Source organism: Hippoglossus stenolepis, chromosome 24, assembly GCF_022539355.2.
Source record: "Hippoglossus stenolepis isolate QCI-W04-F060 chromosome 24, HSTE1.2, whole genome shotgun sequence".
Lineage (NCBI taxonomy): Eukaryota > Metazoa > Chordata > Actinopteri > Pleuronectiformes > Pleuronectidae > Hippoglossus > Hippoglossus stenolepis.
In genome coordinates this window covers 9,514,366-9,541,568 of record NC_061506.1, presented here as the reverse complement: position 1 = coordinate 9,541,568, position 27,203 = coordinate 9,514,366, and the positions used below count along the sequence as shown (strand labels likewise).

Below are 27,203 nucleotides of genomic sequence, written 5' to 3'. Positions count from 1 at the left end.
TTCCTCTGTATTGTTTTTTGTAAATACAGTCTGTTCTGCCATTACCTGTGTATTTTATGTCAAATATAACTTTACACAAACACGAACTAACCAACTAATTAGGGTCAAGAGCCTCAAAACATTCTGTTGTGGTTTATTTTGTTTGCTGCTCCACTCATCATGCAGGTGAGATGCTAGTTGCAGTCTCTCCCGTATGGAAGGCTGTACTTACAATCGTTTTTTGGACAAATACTGCAATTGGCCTTGTAATCTCAATTTATGGAAGGTGAGCATAAATAATAATGTGGAGAAAATAACTTAACTCCAACATTTTTCCCATTTCTTATTTTCATACAGCCTTGTTCTTGCTATAAGAGAGCTACAGCATAGTGCCATACCGAATTTAATTTCATTAAACAAGATTATACAACAGCTTTAGAAATTAAAGTGTGGAAATAGAAAGCAAACAAATTGATACACCAGCACCATAAGCAAACTTTTGAAGGGTTATTTAGCCTGAAATTTGGAGTTGGTATATGCTAATGTTTGTGTCTGGCATGTGTAGACTTTATGTGTTTTTAGGAACTTCATTAAGTGGTGCTGGTCCCTGGTGGTTTAAGCTCCTGGTCATGTGGGGATCAGCCTCTTTTTAATCCTCTGGAGAGAGAGAGGGAGAGAGGGAGAGAGAGAGGTCGAACTGTTCTTAAGGTGCAGTACAGTTTTGAGAGCCCTATAGGGACAAGCAAGGCAAAAAAGGAGTTTGTACTTACAAACCCTAAACCTGTATGCCTAAATAATACTCATTGTCTTACAATCTATTGAGTTGAACATCTCTCTAGCCTGGAAATTTGGAACTTCCTGGGAATCATACTGACTTTCCACAATTTTCAATGATTTCAAACATTCTCAGAAGCATCTTGGATTTATTCTGAAAACCCGGACTCCTCTGAAGCCACCCTTCACATTGCAAGTTGGGACCTATTCCAGGATTTGAGTAATCTGGCGACCTTGGAAACACTTGGAAACTTTCTTTCTGCTCCTTATTTCTTGCTCTGAAACAAACCGTGAGATACTTTGTTTATGGTTTTTGAAATACTGGGTCTAGTTTACTTTTTTTTACGTTGGCATTACCTTTTGACCTAATCTGGGAACTGTTACCATTCTGCTATTTTAGTCTTAGTAGCTCTAAAATCAATTGTACATCTGTGGAACTGCATACAAGTTTAGCAACCAACTCTTCCTGAATAAGAGTCCCATCTTTTTCTAGAAATTTCCTATGGCTCAATCAGGCTCCTGCCCAAACCAAGACCTATCAAATGCTGCCATTGTCCACAGCCCACTGGGTGTTTGTTCAGACTTGGATACCCAGAAAGGAAGAGAGGGTGAGGAAGGAGAAGAGGAAGATGATGAGGTGGAACTAGCTGAGGAGGTAGGGGAGGATGTTTTGATGATGGCTGAAGCAGGACAGGAGCATGAAAAAGACGAACTTGGAGCACAGGATGAAAGGGAGGAAGTGAGGATTATACAAGAGGACCAGTTACCAAATGGAGTATGTAGAGAGGGGGAGGGAGGGAGTGAAACACTACAGGACAAGGGGGAGGGAGGACTAGAAACGGCAGATGAAGAGCATGAAAAGATAGATGACCAATTAAGACAGAAAGAATGTAAAGTAAAAGAAGAAGAAGAAGAAGAAGAAGAAGAAGAAGAAGAAGAAGAGCCAAAAGACACAAAGGCAAAGACTGATAATCCATGTCAGTTTTCGTCATTCAGTATTTTGTCTCAAGATCAGATATTTGGAGAAAATGAGGATGCAGAAAGTAAAGAGAATACCCAAGAGGCCTTCATTGAAAGTTCCAAAACAGAGACAAGGGAGGAAGAGACTAATGAAGGAGACGATGGGTTAGAAGACCACCAGATTGTGTCCACTACAGATGAAACAGATAACCTTCAAGAATTAAGTATTATAGAGGAGTCAGGGGAGGATGTGCAGTTGTCTACTGATGACACCGACAAAACAGAAGTTGTTGTTCTTACAGAAATCATTGAGGATTCAACCACGGATTCAATCTTTGTTACCGCAAGCCTAGATGAACAAGTCAACATTCAAAATGATCTATGCCAAACCTCTGTTGACAATAGTGGCACACCATTCAATACTCCTGGTACAATGGAGGTGGTGGACATTCAGACCAATCAGTTAGCCAGTGAGAATCAAGATGGCATGACTAATATAGATGAGAAGATCAACTCAGAATCCAGCAAACAGGAAGTTGAGCCAACTAATAACAACATTATCTGGCAACATAAGGATCCCATAGAAGCAAACATTGAGGATGAGGGAACCAAGGAGTTGATGAAGGATGCAATAATCGCTCCTGATGTTCTGGACATGGTGGGTGAAGCAAATCTAGAGGTAGAGCAACCAGAGTTAGCATTTGTACCTCATGAAGAGCCGTCACAGACAGATGGATGGACTGACGAAGGGATTAACCAGAAAGAGCAAGTGCAACAGGTTGGGGTTAATTCTCACGATGAGGCAGGAAGACTTATAGAGGAGGAGGAGAACACGAGTGATGTTATTCAAGAGTTAAAGGGTGAGGAAGTGGACAGAGGAAGAGGTGATGAAGAAATGCAGGAGGGATCTATTGTTAAGCTTGAAACCCAGGCTATGGTAGGCCCTCCAGAACCAGAAGGGCAGAGTGCAGAGGAGCTACCTTTAGACACACAGCAAGATGTGCATTTGGATCAGGTGGAGGAGGCCTTTGAACTGGAGGAAGAGGGTGAAGTTGAACTAGACCAGCCAGGAGGTGAAGTCACATCAGAGGAGAATGATGTGACAAAACAGGTTGGTGGTGGTGATTTTCAGCAACATCTTTCACAACTGCTCATAGAAGCATGGGCAGACAACTTGAGAGAACATCCAAGAGAGAAGACTGATGAGAGAGGCAGTCAATTAGATGAATTGGTGGGAGGAGCAGAGACAGCAGAAGAACCTGTCACAGTTTTAGATGATGAGATTGAAGAGATGGAGGAGAATCAGACTAGTGATCTTGATGATCAAAAGCCTTCCACCCTTACAGTCCCTTCTGAAGAAGGCATAATGGAGACAAAGGAGGAATGTCAAAAGATAGAAATTGAGATGGTTGAACTAAGTGAAGAAAAAGATGAGAAGCAAAAAGATGAAGGAGAGGAAGAGAAGGAAAAGAACCAAAAAGATGACAACACAGCAGAAGAGTTAGATACAAATGGAAGAGTTAAAGGACTGCAGCAAGAAATGGAGAATGGGATCTTGTCTCCCGAGCCACAACCAGTCAGGAAAGAGGGATGGGGGACAGCAAGAATGCTGTCACCAAGAACAAATCAGCCTGAGGACGAGAGAGCACCAGAAGTGAAAGACTGGAGGAAAGATTTGAAGCCAGTGAAAAAAGACAAATGGGACACTGAAAGGGGAAGGAAGGAATGGAGGCAGGAAGCATCACCAGAGGAGAAGAGTCTGCTAAGGAGGGAGGACTGGATGAAAGAGCTGAAGTCAGTGATAAAAGATGAATCCCTGCCCAAAAAGAGAGATGAGCATGTGAAGAGAAAGCGAGTGGTGCTGCTCGAGGATGGCCATTCATACTTCCCACAGCGGGAGGAGATGACTGAGGAGAAGAACGAGGAGGTGAAACACATCCCCCATAGGAGAGTGAACAGCCCTTTCTCTCCTGTCCACAGGAACAGCAGGACACCCCAAGATCAGGACTATGAGATCTCACTCTATGTCAAGGTAACAAGCCTCTTCAGAACTCAGATATGTACACATGTCAAATGGCCACACTGAGTCAATAACACTTCAGGTTGAAAACTGAGGGTTCCTCCATTATCCAATCCAGTACTTGTAATTGTAGTTTTATTTAAAGTATTTTACTTTTTCCTGTATACCACTTTGATACACATCAATGCCCAAGCATACACTGACACCACCGTGACCTACAACTGTTGGGTTCACCGATAATGAAGTGTGTTGACATGTTGCAGGTATCGTCCATTACTAAAACTGAATGCTCTGGATTGAAAAACTCATGAATGGGCTTCATGCAGGATCCACTATACCGATGTATTCATTCAGCGTAGGAAATCGGGTTGGTAACTATATTATTTCTGAAAGGACATTGGTAGCCAGCTGGGTAAGTGTCAGTGCACTTGAACCTTTTGGCACTATACAGGCCCAGGCTGTAAGCTTGCTCCAGGCTGTACTCGACTGCCCTGAGGCCAGATAACAGCAGCACATGAACAGCTTTGGAACAGTGCACTTTGAGTAACATTTATCAAGAGACCGTCATCAATCTTAGGCCATTCTTTGGCCAAGCTATGGAAATCCCAGACAAGCAGTCCTGCAGGATGCCCATTAAAAAAAAACAAACATGGCACATAAGGCTAGCAGCTGTACACTATACATACTGTACACTTCTCATGTATTTTTTAATAGTAATGCTCTTGTTGGAAAAACTTCTTCTCTTTTCAGACAAGCATGTATCCCTGAAAACTGTTGAGCACTTTAAAAGTACTTTTCAGAAAGTTTCACGTCTGCATATTTTCTCTGAGGAGTATTAGTTATGTAGAGTTTAATTGGTCAAATTGATCTATGCGTTGGTGTTTTGCTAAGTGGTCAACTTTGTTTCGTGGGTGCGTGTGTTTGTGTGTGTTTATGTGCGCTCGCGTGTGTTTATGTGTTTGCTTGTGTGTGCGATACAGAAAGAGCAAGTGAGGGAGACAACCTATCTTGATCTGCTTACCTTATCCCATTAAGACAGTGATATCCTAATCCATCTGGCATGGTATCCTACATTGCTGCACGCATGCAATTCTAAAAGTAGTAGACAAAGTAATTGGAATGCACTACACTCGATCATATTCATGGGATTTTAGCAAATGCAGCATCCTTGTTAGAAATGTGACCTTTGTTTTGTGATATTTATAACAGTTAGTTGTTATTTCCCTAACCTCTGCAATAAATGCAAATGTATAGATCGTCCCAACCTGCACACATACACACAGAGAGGTTTTGCTCTGTGGTTAAGCAGCACATTCCTAACTGAGGGTGAGAATAGAAGCGGGCAGCCCTCTGAGGGTCAGCAGAGAGGTTTAACACCAAGAAAAAAAATGCACTAATATCTGAGAGCTGCTTCACACATGCACACAGCGAGCCTGTTCTCTGTGGGAGCTCACAGTCAAACAATGGCTTCCTTTGTCCGCGACTCTGCTGGCAGCATAGACTGAGGTGGATGGAAATATTGTGGAAAAGGTCAAGCATCTTTCTGTGTTTCTTGGACTCAGCAGCCCTCAATGTACACAGCTCAGACTGGCTTTGCCCCCCCCCCCACTGAGACAAAAGACCAATAGTCAATACATTTATAGGAACATGCACCAAATGACGTTTAATTAAGCTAGATATTATCATAAAATACAGACTACACAATTACAGCCTCGAGGATGTATCCAAGGAACCAGGTTCAAGGCACTAATGGCTGAATAGTACAACAGTTCTATGCTGTTGCCAGTAGCACGCAGGGTTAATCTCTGCATTCTCACTCTACAAGCTGATTAGCCTGCTGTTTGGTCCTGAGAGGTCTGGTCACACAGCGGTGCAACAACAACACAAGCTCTCCTCCAGATAAATACTGCCTTTACATTGTGTTGAACAGGCGGTAAACAAGCTCAACAAGGACAGCAAGAACAAGTAATCCATGATTTCTCATCCAGGTTGACTGTTTTATTACTGTTATTAAAATCAGGTCTGTTCCAGTTAGTCAGTCTACTGTTGATCCTTTGAGCTGCACTTAGCCTTACCCCCCAGCAGGCCCCCGCAAATAAATAAAAGCATTCTTAGTGTGGCGGGTGTGCATTGAATTCTGAGAGGAGATTGAAATAAAAGGGAGCAATCAGTGGCCCACTGCAATTTAAGAAAACATGCAAACAGTCAAAAACCAAGCACATTAAGAAAGCATCATCGATTTGATAACACGTGTGCTGCTAATACTCACTACAGTACAACCTAATAGATAATAAAAGTATTTGCAGGGCTGTGTTTATTGTTTTATTGTCCCACACATCAGCCTGAGAGAAATTGTCTGTGAAAATATGGTTAAAATGACAAAAAAGCTTGATTTGAATTTGACACGATTTGATTTGACAGCAGAGAGCAGAACGTCAGACACATTCCCTGATGTTATCGGTACTGAGTTGCTTTGAATGGTTTATGTACTGAAGTGTTTGAACAGTGATGCATTCACTTACCGTTGTACAAGCTTAAACAATGACCAGTCATTCGCTGTCGCACCAGCTGCAGAGTCTAGGATGGTGATGCCTTCATTGATGTTGGAACTTGTAAGGCCTGAACAGTGTTGTGTTCACTTGGGCGGTCATGAGTAATATTCAGGGACTCCATATACCTGTAGTGGGACCATGCATTTTGTCATCTGGGAGAGTTATTATGGAGAGGATTTATGAGAAATAAAAAAAAAATGGCTGCAGCAAGTGGAGGATCAGATCTGACTCCAAAGAAGAATTTAGAATCCTGCTTAATGTCAGGCTTCTGGGATGGGTCCATTGGCAGTGGTGTGTGTGTGTGTGTGTGTGTGTGTGTGTGTGTGTGTGTGTGTGTGTGTGTGTGTGTGTGTGTGTGTGTGCTGGAGATGAGATTCCATTGCTACCCACTCCTTTCTGAAAAATTGTGAGCCTCTGTTCTGTGCCTTCCAACTTCACACAAAACTGACCACAAGTCAGCGACACACGGACACACACAGCTGTGGAACTGCTTTTTTGTTTTCATGGCTTAATTGGAAGATGACCCAGCGGGTGATACGGATTAATCGTGGATTATACTTGTATAATAGATGATTTATTATTTTTTGGGAGGCTAAGAAAGTGTCTCTTGAGTGATTTTAGTGTGACACATGGACTGTCCACCATGTCCTGGTACGACGTAACAGTTAAAAAACTTGGCTTTCCGACCATTGAGTTGTTTGTTAAGGTAAGTGATGTTGTAAATATGTACATCCTCCTGATTATAGTCACTGAAGCATTGTTTTTGAAAAGTCAGTGTCAGTTTGGGTGCTAAATGCTCATACTTCTATGTTGACCATTGGGAGCAATAGTTTGCCTAAGTATCTCAAACTCAAGGTACAGTTACTACCTTTGTTGGAGCTTTTAACTACATCTCATGGGCTTCATCCACACAGTGTCTCAGTTGGCCTTGGTGTCATCGTGTGACCCAAGTTGATAACAAGTGTGGGGGATATGGAGGAAGGGGCCTGTCTCTGTCTGACTCAGTGGTCGATGCTCTCTGACCCCTCTCCAGAGGAAGCTGTGACTAGTTGTGGTGTTCACAATTGTGATGTCTGTGGTCGTCAATCAGCCTCTGGTCCAGTGTCCTCGCTTATAGTATTTTTTTTATATTTATACTTGCACAAATACACCACAGCAAATTCCTTGTATGTGTAAACCTGCTTGACAATAAAACCAGATTCTGATTCTAATTCTGATTGTGTCAGGGTGTGTGAGGCAGTTGGACCCAGACGCAGAGTTTAAACTAAAGAAGTGTAATTTTAATGAGTCTTTAACGGACAAAACAAACAGGGGATGCAGAGGTGCAGAGGCTCAGGAGACACTAGATACGAACAATACAGGAGATCCGGACAGGATATCAGGACGGGACAGACCAGAGATCACACCAAACATTCGACAGACCAGAGAACACAACTGACATACGACGACGATCCGACAAGGACAAAGGGAAGCACAGAGGCTTAAATACAGACACACAGGGAAGGCAGGGGCAATTGGAAACAGGTGTAACACATGAGGACTGGTGCGGACAATCACAGACAGGAAGTAAAACTAGACACGAGACACAAGAACCCAGACAACAAAATAAAACAGGAAGTCAAGAGAAAACACTTTGGAAATGGTGGAAACTACACATTGACAAATACAAAACCCTGACAGATTGGAAACTACACATTGACAAATACAAAACCCTGACAGATTGGAAACTACACATTGACAAATACAAAACCCTGACAGATTGGTGTGTTCTCCACGTCATGATAATGATGTCAGGCATAGTGTGTGAAGTCTGACAGGGCAGTGTTGTTGTCAAATGACGAGGAAAAGGATGATTGCATCATTCGGTCGTCCTTCTTAACAAGCTAACGTTGCTCATTTGAGTTAAAACCTTGTGTGTGCCCGCTGTGCCATGCAAGCACACACAAAATATTCTCCATTCCTTTTCACAAGTTTGCAAATGCAGTGGCTTCCCCTTCCACTTACATAACCCAAGATGGCTGATGGACTCACACTCTTCAGTGCGTGGGTCTGTCAATAGAGTCTGTGTGTGCGATTGCTGGTGGAGCCTCACTTATTGTCTGATGGGACAAACATAAAAGGGAGAATGAATTCACTCTTCTTTTATATTTAATATTTCTGGGATCGCCTTCTGTACAGCTTCATGATCATATGCATTGTTTTTTGCAGACGATTTTATATATTCTTATTCATTCTGTAGATAATTTGAGGCTCAGGATTTGAAGATGATCTAAAACATGCTCTTTTTTCCGAACTGGCATGTGTGTGTGTGTGTGCATGTGGGTGTGTGTCTCTACGTGTATGCATGCATTTGCATGTGTGTGTGTGTGTGTAGGCAGGAAGTGACGGAGAGAGCATTGGTAACTGTCCATTCTCTCAGAGACTCTTCATGATCCTATGGCTTAAAGGAGTCATCTTCAACGTCACCACTGTCGACCTCAAACGGTAATCTATCTATCTAAACATGCACTCCTAATCTTATATGAGAATTATTAATATAGTTAAAATAACAGAAAAATGTGTAGTAAGAAATAATGAATACTTTAAGTAATAACAGTTTAAAAAACAGATGCTTTTCAGTCCCCCAAAGTAAAGTGCCTTGAGATAATGTATACTATGATTTGGCAGCAGCATGATTATTGATCACAACCATGTTAAAATGAAATGAAAAACTGAGATAACAGTTGAAACATCCACACGTTTGTATCCTGATACAGGAAAACAGAACCTCCAGCCAATCAAATAATAATAATTCATAAAAACGAATTTTCATTCCACAATTAACACCATAAACCGATATCTATCCATCTATTCACAGTTATAAAAAGCTATATATTTTATATTACACCCATTTTTTATCATGTTCCAATCTGTCACATGGCTATTTTGGCCCAATCACAATTGAGAGATCAAACCCGTGCTAGAAGTCATGATATATAATAAGATAAGGATACGGATATCTGTGTATGTAAAGTTGACCACACTGGTTGAAACAACAGTTCTGTAAAATATCTGTTTAACACAGTGAAGTGTGCAATTGTTGTCATCGCAAACTTTGCGATCGTCTGTGTTTTACGTTTTCCAGAAAGCCGGCTGACCTGCAGGACCTCGCTCCAGGAACCAACCCTCCGTTTGTGACCTTCAACGGCGAGGTCAAGGTGGACGTCAACATGATCGAGGAGTTCCTGGAGGAGAAGCTGACCCCCCCGCGGTACACAAACACACAGGGTGTATTCAGACAGGGTGACGTGTAAAAAAAAAATGGCGGATGCAGATGATTCATAACATAACAAATAAGCAGTTAACATCCAATCACCAATTCATCCAATCAACTCTGACTGAGAATGTAAATGCAGGATGTGATCAGACTGTAACTTGAAGTCCATAAATCCATCATTACAAAGATGAATGCACATTTGAGGGCTCAGTGAGGGGATCTGCTCGCTCTGTAATGTTGTTGGGGGATTTTTCCATGAGTCCACCCATCCCCTCAGAGGGATGCTTCGTGATTAATCAATCCAAATATATTCCGATTGATCAGTTTGATCCTACAATGGGTGTGGTCTTGTCCCAACTCTATGCATCCCCAGTTTCACCTCCGTCCCAACAAAAAACAATTCATTCTATTTTCCAGCTTCTGTCTTTGTGACTTAAATTATAAAAAACAAACATGTAAGGTGACAAATAAGGTGCCGGATATTTGCCCAGAGTCGGTTAGGGGCTTTAACAAATCGTCATTGTTACAACCTTTATTGCTTGCACCACATTTTGCCTTCTTCAAACCTTACCTATGATTCCAGATGTGTTATTCTCACACTCTGCCTGTCTAGAATGATACACATATAATGTATATAATGATATGTCTATTGGATGCTCTAGAAAAACAGATCATTTCACACTGTATCAGTACAGTACCGCAAATGAGCCTCAATGATAAACGTTTGAGGCTGACTCTCTGATGTCTGTTTAACGCTAGCTACCCCCGACTGGCTCCCAAACATCCAGAGGCCAACACAGCCGGCATCGACGTGTTTGCCAAGTTCTCAGCTTACATCAAAAACCCGAGAAAAGACACCAACGACGGTAAGAGACGATTAAAGAGACGGGTTTCCTTAAATGTGTTTTGTGGTTGAGACCTAGAAGGAATTCGCCATTTGTCCACTTCTCTTTTTCTCCGTACCTCTGTGAATCCATCCGCCTGTGCAGCCTTAGAGAAAGCCTTGCTAAAGTCTCTTCGGCGTCTTGATGACTTCCTTCGGACTCCCCTGCCCGAGGAGATTGATGCCTACGCCCCAGGCGACCTGCCCGAGTCTTCCAGGAGCTTCCTAGACGGGGCTGAGCTCACCCTGGCTGACTGCAACCTCCTTCCTAAACTACACATCCTCAAGGTTCAGCCTCATTTTCATATGTCAGCTCTACATCAAGATAACCTGTGTGGAGTTTGAGAGTATTTGGACTGTTCCCATCTCCTTTCAACTCCATTCCGTCCCCATTGTTCTGTTTCTAGGTCGTAGCTAAGAAATACCGCGGCTTTGAGATCCCGGCGGAGATGATGGGGTTGTGGAGGTACCTAAACTGCGCCTATCAGAGGGAGGAGTTCACCAGCACGTGCCCCGCCGAGCGGGAGATCGAATTTGCCTACCTGGATGTTGCAAAGCGGATCAAATAAGGAGAGGAAGGAAAGAATGGAGATGGATGAATGCAATAAAACAGGGAGGAATGACGAAGCAGTAGGTCTCTCAACAAATGGTTACAACAGAAAACGTGAAAAGCAGCTCGAAGTTAGAAATAAGGAGAAGTAGAACAGATAGAAATACGACTAAGGTGTTTGGGTGACGCCGAATTGATCATGTGAAGAGTAGGAGGGAGGAGGAAGATGAAGAGATACAGAAGCACCAACACATCTATTCATTCCTTGAGTTTGATATCTCTGCATTGACAGGTGGTATGCTGATTGTGCGTGTGTGTGTGTGTGTGTGTGTGTGTGTGTGTGTGTGTGTGTGTGTGTGTGTGTGTGTGTGTGTGTGCTCTCACAGGTTGGGTTGCACCGTATCTTTATGCTAATCGTTCTACAAGTCATCTATAAATTAGAGATCTGCTTGCAGAATTAATTCCTGATTCACTTTTGATTCACTTTTCAGACGATGGCAGGACCAGGTTCACTGCGAGAAACAAAAGAAGTAGCACACATATACAGCACGTAAGCATTATTACTCGAAATCTACTTTTAGCAAACCCTTTGATTAACACTTTGTCTCTAAATTTGAAAATAAATATACATGTACAATGGGAGTCTGCTATTCACACTATTGTCGCCAGTTCAGCTTCACATTCAGTCGCGCTCACATTCACGCCTGCGATAAATTTAGATTCGTATGGTTTAGGTCCTGTGTGACATGAGTTTTAATAGCTTCTAACTTTGTCCCAGCAGTCAATGAACACTGGTAATATAATTATGTCCCAGCCTTATCTCAGTCTCATTCAAATATAAACTATGTCACTGTCAATCTAATAACTGCATTTAAGTAGTGGTACATGTAAAATACTAATGTCTCTGTGAGTATAAAGTGACATAATATTTAAAAGGACATGATACGTAAATCATAATGTCTTGTAAAGAAAGCATTGCATTGTGGGGACTGCTGAGATGTATTAGATCCATTCAAAATGGCTCATTTTGTTTGCTGTGTTTAAAGCAAAAATAAATTCGGCCCACATTACATTTAACTGAAAGTATTTTGGGGATGTCAGAATCCAGAATGAAGGAGAAATCCTCCCCAAACCCCCAAATCGGATTCAGACAACTTATACAGGATTGTCCTTTTTTTTTTAAATTCAACATTACAGTCCAACATTTACCAACCCTGACGCCATATGCTGTGTTCTGGCCTTATATCCTCTCTGGGGGGGATAATCTTTATTAAATATTGATTTTATCACTGTGTGAGTTGTCTTCAATGATTCTTGGTGTGTCTGTCTTCATTATTTCATGGGAATCTGAGTTATGTGTATAGTTATGTGACCTTGCCATTCAATAAGAATAATTGGTGTATATACGGAGTTCAAGTAATGCAGTGTAAAATTATGATGTAGAGTCATTCGTGTCACTGACTCGTGAGCGCCTCTCAGTGGTGACCGGCAGTACTGTCATCGTGTTATCGGATCAGCAGTTGCTTCATATTTAGGTTGAATTAAAAGAATGTGCATACCACAGAAACTATCTAAGTGAATAGCATCAGATTTATTATTTGTGTGTCTGTGGAGAGTTGTGTAACTGTATCTAAAGCTGTGTGTACGTAATTGGATTTGTAAATGTATATAATAATCCGCAAAAGCATCCTGAGATTTGTAAATGTGTACAAAATCTGTACATATTTGTATTGAGATTTCTACACGTGTAGACTGAATGAATTTCTCTACATATTTATAGGTATATGCACACATATGCAGATTTGTCTACGGTTGCAAAAATCTCATAACACGTTTAAAAATCTGATCATGCTCACACATATTCTGAAAATACATTTGCAGATCCCTGCAACTATTTGCAAATCTCAGCATGCATGTGTTGAATCTCTTTCACACATTTACAAACCTGATTGCACACACATGGACCTGGATCACTACTATCACATATCCAGAAGACGTAAAGCTCGATTAACATGCAACATAAATCTAAAAACAATCATATATATTATATAGTCTGAGCTATATAGTATATTCATTTGTAAGCACGTCTTTGGAGGATTTCCAACTATAGCATGGCAGGGACAGCGCTGGAGTTTCATTGTGACATCACAAAAATCAGGAAGTCTTGCTTTAAGTCTGGAATACAGGCGGAGTGCCTTTCTCCATGGATTGAGTGCTTTGATACTTACACAGTATTCAGGTACTGCAGAACCTAGACATGCTTTACAACCCATGGGAAGTTCCCTTTTTATAATATGGGACATTTAAATGAACACATTGTAAATACATCAATTTGTAAATTTTCTATCATCAAACTATGATTTTGTTGGGGACTAAACTATAAGAGACTTTATGCAGAAATTAGAATCTCTTGCTTTTAACTATGATTTGTACTAATACTTTGTTAATACTCTAGTTACTAAATGTACAACATTTTTAATGGTTTCTACGTCATATTCCTTAAAAGCAATACTTCGTGACTCTTTGCTCAAAGAATCCAAAATAATTGTACGTGCAAGAGCAAGTATATTTTACACACTTTACACATGTGTAAAGACGCGAGCATGTGCAGACTCACGCACTCATCACCGGGGCAACAGTGATAAGTGACCTCTGTTGAAACCCCCCCGAATGTAATGACCCAGAGTTTACACACCCAGACAGCAAACACATACAGCTCAATTACCATAGAAACATCCGCAGGAAGAATGCCCCACTGTTCTTACCGCGTTGAGACTAATAACACTGTGTAAAGCCACACTTCAAATACTTCGACTTCAGAGGTGCAGCACAAAACACAATCAATCTACAGTTTGGGAAATGAATGAATTACCCAGAGTTCATCCTTCAATGTCCAATTGAAGAGCTGATTTAGATTAAAACTACAGGTTCTTATTTCAATACTTAAACAGAGCAATGAATTCCAGTTCAGCTGCTATAGTCTTTAGTGATGTAAAGTCCATGTTACAGCTAATTTTGCGGTAATTTTATTTTGTACAGCTGCCATGTGCTGCATTATTTGAAAATACTTGTCAACATTTGCAAAGTTCCTCTCCTACTTCTGAAGTGAACCATTACTTTGTTTTAAGGTGAAAAAACAAGGTTTTTTTTTTTAGTTGTTTCTACATTTCTACAAAAAAACAAAGAGTCAAACTTGAACCTTGATGAATATCAAAATAAATTAAAACATAAAATTGTGTTTAGTTTCAGAGCCCCCACTCTGTTGCATACATCATCTTAATTTCATGACCATTTTCTAGGGTGTGATAACATTGTCAAAAGAATAATCTTCTCTCAGCAATAAAACACTGTAAAGGAAGCTGACTTTTTAATGTTAAAATGAAGTCTTATTATTATTCTTACTAGTCATGTGACCTGTCTACATAATGAACAACTAACAAGAGTGTCATTGTAGAAAAATAAAATATCAATCTTTATTGTGACAGCGGGGTTTTGCCATGCCAGAGATGAACTTTATTTTGAAATTTGCGCACACACAATACAAAAAACGACGTGTGTTTGTCTCAAAAGGAAAAGAGAGGGTTAACAGGCATTCATGCGCCGGGCCACAAGCGCACATCGTCTTCTTTGATTGGTCAGTCGTGTTAATTAATGAGTGAATGAAAAGGTCTGAGTCAAGGCTGGCGCCGGTGTTGGAGGGAGGGGGCCACAGGGCTCTCTGATGCCATGGCGACAGTCTCTTAGCACTCAGAGGTCAGAGGAGAGACAGAGGAGAGGAGACGGGCGGCGGGGACGGAGGGATGAATATGGATGTATGAGGGGATGTATGAAACCACAGTTCAAGCACGTTCCGACACCGATACTCGTATTTTTAGATGCATCTGTTAAACATATCTTCACACATTTTCATCCAAATAAAACAAATTAACCAACAGCTTGTTTATTTTAAAATAATAAAAATACTGCATGGGGTGGATTAGTTCACATGCAATGTAAAAGTTACTCTCCCTGACATCCTCCATATTGCTCCCAAGCTGTTGGGTGCAAATCTTTATGTAGTAAAGGAAACCAAAACAAGAAAATATATATTAATCAATAGGTTATGGTGGCAGATATGCATTATATTATGGCAAACTTAGCAAAACTCCTATTTGCCGTGAAGACTATGGGTCCAGCGAGCATCACTGAACTGGATGCGAACCAACACCACAATGTAAATGAGTACTAATCTTATAGATTCTGAAAAATGTCCACATCCAATGCAAACTTCAAAGTTTTCAGTGAATTATTGATGACATAACTTTGCTGCGGTGGCGTTACAGCTGAAGTGACAACTTATTATTCTGAATTAATTTTAATTGCAATGGTCCACAAAAATAATTTATATTCCGTTAGCAAACTGTCACCTGTAAACCTGCCAGATAAACACCATGTTTGTGAAAATGATCTTACTTTCAGCATATTGACATTAAGAGAAATGTAGAATATGGAACATACAACTGTTAAAGCGGATTTATGAAAAAAAGCTGCATCATACAATTGTAGTGTATGACAGTGCCTAGATCATATGATGGCCAGAATCAGCTAGAAACTGTTTTTTTATTTAGTATCATGAAATGTGGAGACATTTTATATTAGGGGGTTCATTTGGTGGACGGACAGGTGGACAGATGGATGGATGGATGGATGGATGGACGGATGGATAGTGATAGGAGGGGGAGGAGGACTCAAAGGTGGACCAGCAGCTGAAAGGTAAACACTGAGGTGGTCAGTTCTGGGAGCAGTACTTCCAGAAACACACTGTTGAAGACACAAAACCAAAAAGAGAACATTCAGTTACAAAACAGTTTCACAACCTACTACATCACATACAAGTACACACAATGCAAACAGTTATTCACATCTTCTGACTGGTGCTTGAAAAAGTGTATCAAAAATGTTTACTAAATGTTTTATTTGATGTTATATTTATGATTGATTGATTGTAATCAGGTACATGCAGAAGATACACAGAAGAGTTGAAAAGCCTCTTTAAGGAAAAAGAGGCACCGCCACGATGAATACACAGACACAAACCTGAGGGGCACTGAGATGCACAAATTGGCATAGTCCGACCCCAGGGCAGCCCATGGGCAATAAGTGGGGAAGTAATGAGTTACATTTACTTCTGTAACTGTAACAAAGCCATCTTTGTGTACTTATATTTCCTATCAAAAGTGTTTAAGTATTTTTATAAGTAATTAAAACCAAACTTACCGGGAAAATTTGTTCTTGAACAAACATCAGTGTGATACTAACTACTGTAAATGACAAAAACTGTCTTTGGGAACATGTTATATGATTTGTATTCTGACTTGTTAGCTTGGCTAACATGGAAGATGTAGATTTTATGAGCCTTACTGCAGCCAGCCACCAGGGGGGGGATCAAGACGCTCTGGCTTCACTTTTGGTTGGTTTCGTTCGTGCTTTCGTCCTCAAATTTGATAGCTGTAGTTTAAAATATGACAAAGTAACGTTTGCTCTGAGAGCATTTTAACTGACTTGATTTTGTCTAATTCATTTTTCTTCTACTACATTTTATTGATGTAGGTTAAATGTCTTTAACGTAACAATACTTTTACTTGAGTACAATTTTCCAGTTCTCTTTACAGTTTTTGACCGACCGCCATAGTTTTTGAGCAAGCACACAAAGGGAGAGACCCCCACCCGAGACACCAGCACCAGCACCAGCACCTTTGGCTCTCAGCAACTAAAAAGGGATAAGATCTGGCCCACGGTTCCGGTTACAGTGGCCAGCGGGCATCACCGTTGCCGGTCGCAGCACACGTGAATCTGCACCGGTGGACGGAGGAGGGAGCAAACAAGGCGACCCGGCAGTGGGCGGGGCTACGTGCCAAGGAGCAAAGAGGAAGCAAGACAGACACTACCTCCCTTTTATAAGGTGGCCTCAGGTGGTGGTTGGCTAACAACGGCTGACCCATGAAGCAGGGATGAAGCATTTCATCCTGCTACATAAGGATATAAGATGAACTTTGCCTCTCACCTCTTTTGTTAGTCTTCTTGTTCTGTGTTGGGACGGACTTCCTGATGTTGCGACCAGTCAGGATGGCGTCTGCACTGGCTCTGGACGCAGTGCTGTCTGCTGGGGGTGCAGTGGTGGGCTTCACCCCTCCCTCAACACGGGGGTTCTTTGATCACAGCAGCAACAGAACAAAAGCACGAGGAGTGAATGTTTAGTTTCTTCTGTTGTATCGTTACTTGATTATGTATTTGAGTCATTTTGTACTTTTGATCCTAAATATCAACTGGGAGGCGTTCCCCTCTCCCACAGGTTTAAAAACTGGCCCTGCTTACATCATATCACGCTCTAGGTTGGACACCAGCATAACATTTGATCAAGCGTTAATCCCTTAATGAAAAATCCAAGTTCTCTTTAGCCTCTTGGGGCAACGGCAAATATTTCTGGGCTTCCAGTGTGGACAGCAGATATCTGCACCAAGACTCCTTCTTTCGTTTGCAGTACATTGATTATTATAGTTAGTTTTATCACACGAGTCAACATGCATATGAACATGCAGAATCTGTTTATAGAGATTGTATTTGATATAACTAATGTTGAAAAGAAACAAATACAAAATAAATAAAGTAATTAAGTGTGAGTGCAAATATTTTACGTGAACTCACCACTTTATTTTTTCTTCCTGAACCTCTGCCAAATGCTGTAACACACACACACAAAATAACAGATGTCAGGGAATAATGAGCAGTGGGCCAGTACTTTACATTCAGGCACAAATTCACATCAGGGATTCAGCAAAGTCAGTCAGATGCATCCTCTGGAGACCACGATTGCTAAATACCATATTAACACTTAACACTGTGGTCCTTACAATCACACCACTGGTAGCGTTGTTGCAATATTCGGTGCCAAATACTTTGCAGCTGCACTGCTAGTCAAAGCAGAAGTGTACCTGCTCTCTTTTACAACTTTTCATATCTTCCCACTAATGTCTTCTGACTTTATCTTCTGACACATGCACCAACATCTTGTTTAAAATCAACGACTGTAATTAAGCGGCAGCACTTACCTCGAGGGATGATGGTAATCCGTGAGCTGAGCGTGCTGTTCAACGTCCGGTGCAGCTCCTCCAGGGCTGAGATCATCTTCAGCATGTGGGCGGTTTTACCTGGACCGGCCGCCTCAGGGCTGCTCTTCCATCTCCCGGCCCGGGTGCTGGCAGGGAGAGTCCCCGTGGTGGTTTTTGTCGTCCCGTCCACCGCGGCTGCTTTGGTACTCACAAGCCACTGTTTCAGATAGTGGCTCAGATTCAGTGCGGAAGACTTCTCTGGTACAGCTGATCTGCGAGTGAGCTTGGCAAGAGGATCTGGAGGTTTAAGGTAAATCAATGTTTGTCAGACCCAGTTACTTTGTTGTGTACAATGTTGAATGTTGCTTTTTTAATCTAGAGATACAATTAACCCAGGGGATAATACATCCACAATTATTATATAAATAGTTTTTATACAAGTGGCTTCTCACAACAAGGTGTAGATACCACACCACTGACAATGTGCATGTGTTTGTACAGTAGCTGTGTCTCAATTCGGGGGCCGCATCCTTCGTGGGCTGCATTTAAAGACCAATTGCAACACGGCTGCACTACTGTCCCTTTTTCGAAGGCTCCTTCAAATGCGGCTGACAGATGCGTCCTTTAAACCCCAAGAAAACAAGGGCTCCTGTGGATGGATCCTTTCCGGACGAACCTGTCCCAGGATTAACTGGGCTTCGGTGACAAACCATTTTTCAAAGAGGCAATGGCGGCGACTAGCGACAAGACAACCAATGTGTCAACTCGACTAAATAGCTTACAGTACAACTGCTCCGCAAACAAAAAACCATTACAACTTTTTCTTCGTGTCCAAATTCAACTTCAACTTGCTTGGCAACTGCAGCAAGGGCAGGAAATGCTTGTGACGCCAATCATGGAAAGTCTTTGGAGGCCAGACCGTCTCATTTTGGTTTGGCCTTTGTGGCGTCCGCGTCCTCCAAAGAAGACGGCCTTTAAATTGTGACAAGTCATCTGCATGCACATGACACCCAAGCATTCACACACACACACACACACAAACATGCACACACACACACACGCTACTTTGGAGGGATTCCAATGCTTTGCTGGTTGCTAGAAGAGTTGTCATGGCCCCCTAAGTTGTGACATAAGACTTGTATGAGATGTGTTTATGTGTGTGCATAATGACGTCTGAGCTTGTGCAACAATGTTGCTCGGTGTCTCTCGCACATAGACACACACACACTACACACACACACACAGCACGCACGCACGCACGCACGCACACACACACACACACACACACACACACACACACACTGTCTTGTGTAGTTTTGTAACGAATGAAAGGAGTAGGAATCTTTGTGAAGAAAAGAAAATCTCTTCTCTTTAATAATTTTATTCAGCATTTATATCCAAGTTTGTGGATTTTCAAGTTGTTATTCCGAGTGCTTCCAATCCAGTTATGGCCCAATCTGTTGTACCATAGTCAGGGTTGTATAACACGTGTTCTTTAGAGTGTTGGGGGTCAGAACATAGAACAAGGGGATTAACTGCAGTGTTCCTGGTTTCAGTCCAGACAGAAACATCTTCTCTTTTCTCCCTCCTTTGTCGTGAACTCTCTGTTATTTTATAAAGACAAAAAATGCCTAAAAGGAACCTGGGATTGTTGACGACTGACAGCAAAGACAAAAAAATTACAATATGAATAACTGGTTATGGCAGGAACACATATAGTTTATGCAAGACCATGAAATACTTGATACACAAGATACTGAATCCCACATTGTCCCTGACGACTGTGCCGACAGTCTGTGATGTATGGATAGAGAAAGTGGATGAATGTGTGTGTTAATGGGTGAATGGCAAAACTGTACTGTAAAGTGCTTTGAGTGGTCATCAAGACTAGAAAAGTGCTTTATAAATACAAACCATTGACTGTATTTGCTCTAATCAAAATTGTACTGATCCTGATGTGGTTAAAATCCATTTGAAAATGATGGCACTGAAGGTTATAATGTGTTTTTACTGAATGATTCCAGTTTGTTCAGCAACAGTGTTTGGTCTACCCCCTACACAGATCTCTATTTACCTTGAAAAGCATCATCCTCTCACCATTTGGCTAAAAACCACCAATCTCTAACTACTCTTGCCTGTTATCTCACAGGGGACTTACCTCTCTCAGTGGGGGCCGTCTCCACTCCGGTCCCAAGAATCATCAGCATCATCACGGCAGGCGCTGCTCTGTGAAACATCGTGGCTGTAACCGAGCACTTATACGAACGTGAACCAAAAAAAAAACGGTTGAAGTTTGGATTTTCGGAATCAGGATTCTTTTTCCTGGAACAAGTTCTCAGTATGTGTTGTTTCTCTCTGTGGTCCACGTATCCTCCCGATTCTTCAACCTTCCAGCCGACGTTGTAGATCTTGCAGATGGTTTAGACATAAAGCTAAGAGGATTTTAAAGGTTGGTCTGCAGCTTTTAAATCTCCTTCTCTGAAATTTCGAGTTCAGTTTAGAGTTCAGTTGATCCTTTTCCGTTGTGATAGGGTTTCCTTCTGTTTTTCAACCAGACACAGGTTTTCGTCTACTTTCCTTTAAATATCTTTCTTTTTATCTGTATAACAAAACGAGTCTCTCCCTTTACATTACATGGATGCGCCTCTTGAAGAAGGCTTGTCAAGACTGTGTCAAACACGTTCCTACCAACTGTAAACGACCTGTCTCGCCTTTATAAAGCAGAATTTGCCCCTAAACGTGTGACCGATGGCTCATTATCCACCAATGACTGCCCTGGAAGACTCCCTAGCACCGCCTCTTTCCCGCCTCCGCATGGACCTGTGACATTTGGGGAGTTTGGCGGCGAACTTTGTGTGTTTGGAGTCAAATCTGTCTTTTTGTGAATGTGGTGTGTATTTAGGCTTGTATTTAATGTGTGCATTTTTTGTGTGTGGCCCTGGCTGTATAAGCAGTGATAAGGTAGTTCTTAATATGTTTGCTCAGGGGCCACAGAAAGAAAAAGGCCCTCTGACGCATGAGGGCCTGGAGCCACACTGACTGCACACACACAAACACACACACACACACACACACACACACACACACACACACACACACACACACACACACACACACACACACACACGCACGCACACACACACACACACACACGGCTCACAAATACAACATTCAAACACAGAAAACGACATGGTAAACTCATGTTTGAACCTGAAAGAAAGGATGAGCGACACACACACACACACACACACACACACACACATTGTAAAAAGAAGCGTGGTATGCACATCAAAGGGCACAGAAAGGCTGAGAAGTCATGTCCAAATGACAAAAGACCGAGAGAAGGTTTTTGTCTTTTCTGCTGTTGCTCATTGTGACGACAGACAGGAAGTTGACAGAGTGACGACAGAATGCCACCTCACCAATGGCCACAAATAACCACGGACGTCCAACCCATGATGGAGGGACGAAGTAAAGATGAATGGATTTGGACGCCGTTGTGAAGGAGAGGTTGAGACGACGAAATGAACATTGTAGAGAGTAATATGAAGTGTGTGTGTGTGTGTGTGTGTGTGTGTGTGTGTGTGTGTGTGTGTGTGTGTGTGTGTGTGTGTGTGTGTGTCAGTTGCTGGGTGAAGAGAATTCAGCTTGAGAACATCCACTCATTCATTACTGCTCTCTGTCTGTCTGCATGGCTTTGACGCTAATACACTGTGTGTGTATGTGTGTGTGTGTGTGTGGGGGGGTGTGTGTGTGTGTGTGTCCTAATGTGTAATAGATAGCGAGAGGAAGTGGAGGAGTTTGAGGCTTTGAGGCCTCAGCTCATCCATCTTCTCCGTTCTCTGAGCCGAGCCCGTCTGTCTCTTAGCCTCTTTTCTTTTTTCCTCATCTATTTCTTCCTTTTATTCATCCTTTGCTTTTACCTTTGAAAAAGAAAAGAAAAAGAACACTAGATTCCGCAGATTTGCTCCCAGCAGCCACTGGTAAAACACAAATTTAGCAGTACTCAGGTAAATTGAAGTCCTTCTTACTGAGGCAGTCTTGGCCACATTTATTAAAGCGTGGTAATGAGATCATGGGTTTTCAAAATTATAAACCTCTAATTCAAGATTTCACAAGTAAAAGTAACACATTCAGTTTTCTATCTTGAACATACGTATTAAAAGTGAAAGTGCATGCCTATAGTGCCTCCTATTCCATATTACAATGGTCTACTACATCATTATTGCTGAGTTTAGGTGGTGGAATCTATTTCAGATATTTCTTCATCAGTGATGTGGGTCTTATGTTACCTTCCCACTCTTGTGGGGATTAATTCCCTCGCTCATTATTGATTACTTTTAAATATATAAATATATGTACTATAAATATATAACGTGAAGATTTAATGCAATTCATGATTAAAATGTTGTGGAGTAGAAAGAAGAGATATTTGCTCCTATGTTGTCGAGTAAAAGTAAAAAGTACCTGAAAATAAATCTGCTTAAGTAAAGTACAGATACATGAAAAATGTACCTAACTACAGTAACTAACTAAAAGTACTTTGTTATTGCACTACACTATGTCATATATGTCTAAGTGAAGCACTAAAACACAATGTAGTGCAAACAACAATAAAATAAGAAATGGTGTCATGGTGAGAATATGCACAAAGTGCTCAAGTGTCCACACTCCCAATTAATTATTAACATGATCATTTATAATTATTATAGAAATGTTAAAATAGCTGAAAGAAATAGAATACACCCCCCCTGATTTTTTGACAAATCGAACCCTGTTTACACATTCACTGGAGGGATTTGAAATTGAATCACTCATTATTAATTGAGTTTTTCTCCCCTTTTCTCCGCCACCGATTCCACAGTCAGTTTTGATTGGGAATATTTCTTCAGTAAGAAGAATTTTCAAGAAGAATTGATAGTTCTGAGGTTTGAGAATTGTTTGACAAATTGTTTTGGGAAAAATACACCTCACAGGAGATGGAGAGCGTTAAGTATTTCACAGATAGCTCTGTCACAACCTCTAATCTAATAAAACTAACTACAAGGGATGAAGCCAGCATTGGACTAGTATTAGATTAGGATTTAGGAATTTTGCCTCGTGATGAATTTGGTTCTTTCGGTCAGACGTGTCTCCTGCCTCCATCTGTCTGACTCACAGGAGAAAAAGAAAGGCCAGCATTAGCAAACACAGAGCTTTTACTAGTCATTCCACTATGTCAACATATTTGTGGCTGTTTCCCTTCCAACCAGTGGCGCGGCCTCTTTTCTCTGTATTTTTCTCAGGTTCTCCAGGTCGAAGCCTCTCACTGACGTTGGGTGACAAAGCCGGTCTGGACCTGGCAGTCAGCGTTCCAGCTCATCCCAAAGATGTTGGATGGGGCTCAGCTTCTTTCACACCAAACTGGGCAAACCATTTCTTTGCGGAGCAGGTCAAAGCAGGAATAGGACAAACACAAACAACGGTTGACGAGTGCAAGCTCATTTGCATTGACTCAAAGTTTTCTTCCCATTACTGGACAACTTTTTTCTGAGCAATTATTTTCACAATAGGACCTCTGTAACATGGGAGGAGGGCATGATTTGTGTGCACATAAATTACAATAACCCATGGTGGCCGTTCTCTGTTCCGTTCTTCATGCAGTCATCCTCCTTTTGCATCCTGTCCACGCCACGTCTTTCCTCTATCTCTCCTTCCATGGTCACCTGCTGACTTTACTCATTCTCTCAGTCCGTTCACTTCCTCTCTTTTGCACCTGTAGGGCCTCTTTCTAGCTGCCCCATTGGCGGACAGGCAGATGACGTTGCATCTTTAAGGGAAGAATAGCAACAACAGTAAAAGCGTAAACCAGTCCATTTCAAACTAAAAGCACACAAAAAACACAACATAACATCACATACACCAACCATACAAAGTAAGACGTGCAGTGAAATGCTTTTCGATGACTCTCCTTAAAGACAAGATAAAGAGTTTAACAAAATAATTTGTCTGATTCGGAGAGTTGGTCCACAGACAAGCCGGAAAACAAACACCGATCTCCTGTGTGAATTATGTGGACCATGTCTGTTTGTGTGTCTGTCACAGAGCTTTCTTCTTTGCTCCTCCTGTCGTAATTACTTCGTCAACTAGAGAGCGTAAGATTAATACAGAGAGAAGTGTGTCACCTTATACTGAGGCATGTACCTGCTACTTGTTACACTGTTTCACTGTTTTACTGTTTCCCTTTTGCATGTTGAGCAGTTGTAACAAAGCATTTCCTTTGTGTGGATCACACACACACACACACACACGCGCGCAGAGCATTAAGGTTAAATCACACAGTACAGTACAAATATTTCCTCTTTTATTGGCATGCGTGTTCACCTCTTCCAGTTTGTTCAGTCACCTGTAGAGGGCAGTCCTCCTCTATATTTCGCCTCAGAGCCACAGACACCCAGCATGATCCCTGACCATGAAGCACATGATGCACAGTAAAGGATTCGTTCCACCTCAAGCTGAATAAATGCATTTATTTATGAATACTCTCTTAAAAAAAAAAACATGTTGCTGACATGTTAGTCTATATTATTCATTTCTTCTGGAGCCTCTAAACCCTGACGTGAATCTAAATTCACTCTGTAGTCCCGGTCAACAGATACAATTTTTGCTCGAGAATTGATCGGGTATTTAATGAAATAGAACAACAAAGTAAAACGATGAAGAAAAACAACATGATTTTGTAACTGTTGCAATACACCGTGGATGTATATCTACAAGAATGATAAGGTTTCCAACAATAACATTATTTCATTGATATCTCAAAATATGTATTTCTTCCTTCCATTATATGTCATACATTTTAATGACCATTAAATGACAAGAAATTTGGACAATCTGAAAATGTTTTATGTTTCCAGACTTAAAATAAATCAATGAAGGCTTTTTTTTTTACATTTTCAGGGGTATTTAAATAAATACATAAAGCAATTATCCACAAATAGTTCCCATAGAGGTGACATGAAGTACAATAGGAACCTAAAAAAAGCTTATGTTTAAGATATATAACAGATCAAATAAATATAGACCTGTTATTAATAAAACACTTAATTATAAAATAATAGCCTTTCATATTATATCTGTTATATAAAGCCGAGCTGACTGTTTGTATTCTTTTATTTCACTATGAAAGAAAACTGGGCAATGTCAGGGAATGAGACAGAAATCAGCTTGTGGATGAAAAAGAAACAGATAAGATATCAAAATTGACAATATTAGTTTTTGATTGTATAAAAAATGTAAGACCAATGATGGCATAATGATGACTATCTCTTATACACAGCTGGATTTGGACATTTGGCACTTTTCAGTTTGCTTTTATCATTTTATAAACATTTGCAATGGGATTTTTAAGTCTTGGGTTTAAATTTTCATTGAATTGAAAATTAGAGCTGGAAAAACATATTACATGATTTTGTCAGTGAAGAATAACATGACTGTTATAACCTTAAAGCTAGTTTTCATACAACAGAACTCATAATGCTTTCAGAGGGGATTCAAATTCAAACGATGAGTTAATGTATACTAATCTAAAAAAAGATTTTTAAGAATACAATACTTCTCACCAATTAAACTAAAGGAGGGAAAATAACGATCAAATCTTGATTGTAATGTAGCGAATTATGAATAAAAGAAATTGTTTTTCAGGAGATATCAATCAAAAGTGAATATAGCTTACTTCAATGTGACGTGATGACACGTATAGAAAATTCCAAAAACATATACAGTCTATATTGTAAATCAGGAATCAGAATTTTACATAAATTGACTGAAATAATTAATTTATAGACATAAACGAAATGTACACACAATACTAATACAGTATTGCTACTACTACAACATATAGGCTATAAGTAGTGAGACAATAATTTCGAATAAAATTTAAAATAGACTGTTTGCTTTGTAAAATGTAATCTATGCATAATAATGCATTTATTTTGGAAGTGATTAATTATAGATGCCACTTTTTTCAGCTTTTACCAAAATCAAAGTTACAAAAGGCAAAAAGAAAGTGAGAAATAGAGGAGGGGACAGAAAAGGGAATGATAGGATGGAAAAAAAGGATGGTGGGCTGAGTGACGGAGAGGAAGAGGAGAGCACCCATGGGAGAGAGATGAGAGAGAGAGAGGAGGAGGAAGGTCAGAGATGGGGATGAAGAGGAGAGAGAGGGAGAGAGAGAGGGGGAAAGAGAAAATGGAAGGACGGGAGGAGAGTGGAAAGAGAGAGCTGGTGGTGGGAAAGAAGTTTGTGTGTGTGTGTGTGTGTGTGTGAACGCAGGAGTGAGGGAGTGATTTGTTTTCAGTGAAAGGTGAGGCCACTTAGCCGAGGCGTAGAGCTACAGCGGAATCTATTACCATGTGTCAAAGGAAACACGAGAAGGGCACGACCTGACCGTGCGCGTGTGAGTGTGTGTGTGAGTGACAGAGAGAGAGAGAGGGAGAGAGAGAGAGAGAGAGAGAGAGAGAGAGAGAGAGAGAGAGGGAGAGAGAGAGAGAGAGAGAGAGAGAGAGAGAGAGAGAGAGAGAGAGAATGTGGATGCCCACTATGATTAAAATGATAGATACTGTATATGTGTGTGTGTGTGTATGACTTTGTGTGAGTGCGTGCATTTGTAGCTTAATGTGACTGATGTTATGGTTGTGTTGCATTTTGTTAGATAAAAGCATTTCGATTGATGGAAGGTGAGGAGTTGCCTGTGTGTGTGTGTGTGTGTGTGTGTGTGTGTGTGTGTGTGTGTGTGTGTGTGTGTGTGTGTGTGTGTTGCAGGTGGGCAGTGACATTACAAAGAAAGAAATAAGGTTTATGAACTCATTCTTCACCACGAGAGCTGATATGTGCATGCAGAGTCAGCAGACAGTTGTTCGCTGATTAGGTTAACTCACATGTTTGCTCTCATAAAGGTTTCATTTCACTTGCTGTGCTCAATGATAACTCCATATCTGTTTTATCTCAACTTTATTTATTGTATGCACCACTCAAACCAAGTTGATTAACTCAGCTATTAACTCCGGAAAATGTCCGGAGAATTGGGTCTGGACATTTTGCGAGAGTTTCCCTTTCACATATGAAGAACACAGCAGGATATTGTCCGAGTCAGACATCTTC

The 27,203-nt window shown here is 41.0% G+C and overlaps 2 protein-coding genes across 3 annotated transcripts; one reads left to right on the top strand and one right to left on the bottom strand.

The window, feature by feature from the left end:
- The first annotated feature begins 684 nt into the window (after nt 1-684).
- On the top strand, nt 685-12,268 carry LOC118103597 (chloride intracellular channel protein 4). Of its 2 annotated transcripts, none has more exons than XM_035150681.2 (6): nt 685-3,745; nt 8,660-8,769; nt 9,410-9,535; nt 10,301-10,407; nt 10,531-10,712; nt 10,832-12,268. In XM_035150681.2, exons 1-6 carry the CDS (start codon nt 1,256-1,258, stop codon nt 10,991-10,993), a joined length of 3,177 nt encoding a protein of 1,058 aa, XP_035006572.2. In that variant the 5' UTR covers nt 685-1,255; the 3' UTR covers nt 10,994-12,268. The 2 variants fall into 2 exon arrangements, with proteins under 2 accessions (XP_035006572.2, XP_035006574.2); XM_035150683.2 differs by lacking the exon at nt 685-3,745 and adding an exon at nt 6,710-6,991.
- A 5,525-nt stretch (nt 12,269-17,793) lies between these two features.
- Nucleotides 17,794-20,761, bottom strand: LOC118103542. Its single transcript, XM_047339218.1, has 3 exons — nt 20,221-20,761; nt 18,063-18,359; nt 17,794-17,810 (listed from the first exon to the last, which is right to left on the bottom strand). The coding sequence occupies exons 1-3, from the start codon at nt 20,297-20,299 to the stop codon at nt 17,794-17,796; spliced, it is 393 nt and encodes a 130-aa protein (XP_047195174.1). The 5' UTR covers nt 20,300-20,761.
- Nucleotides 20,762-27,203: the final 6,442 nt, after the last annotated feature.

Bases quoted from the DNA above. Each gene is read 5' to 3' on its own strand.
- LOC118103597 (XM_035150681.2), top strand. From the start codon at position 1,256: ATGGCTCAATCAGGCTCCTGCCCAAACCAAGACCTATCAAATGCTGCC. The intron at 8,770-9,409 runs GTAATCTATCTA...TACGTTTTCCAG, and splicing joins ACCACTGTCGACCTCAAACG to AAAGCCGGCTGACCTGCAGG. The intron at 10,713-10,831 runs GTTCAGCCTCAT...TTCTGTTTCTAG, and splicing joins CTAAACTACACATCCTCAAG to GTCGTAGCTAAGAAATACCG.
- LOC118103542 (XM_047339218.1), bottom strand. From the start codon at position 20,299: ATGTTTCACAGAGCAGCGCCTGCCGTGATGATGCTGATGATTCTTGGG. The intron at 18,360-20,220 runs GTAAGTCCCCTG...TTAAACCTCCAG, and splicing joins GACGGCCCCCACTGAGAGAG to ATCCTCTTGCCAAGCTCACT.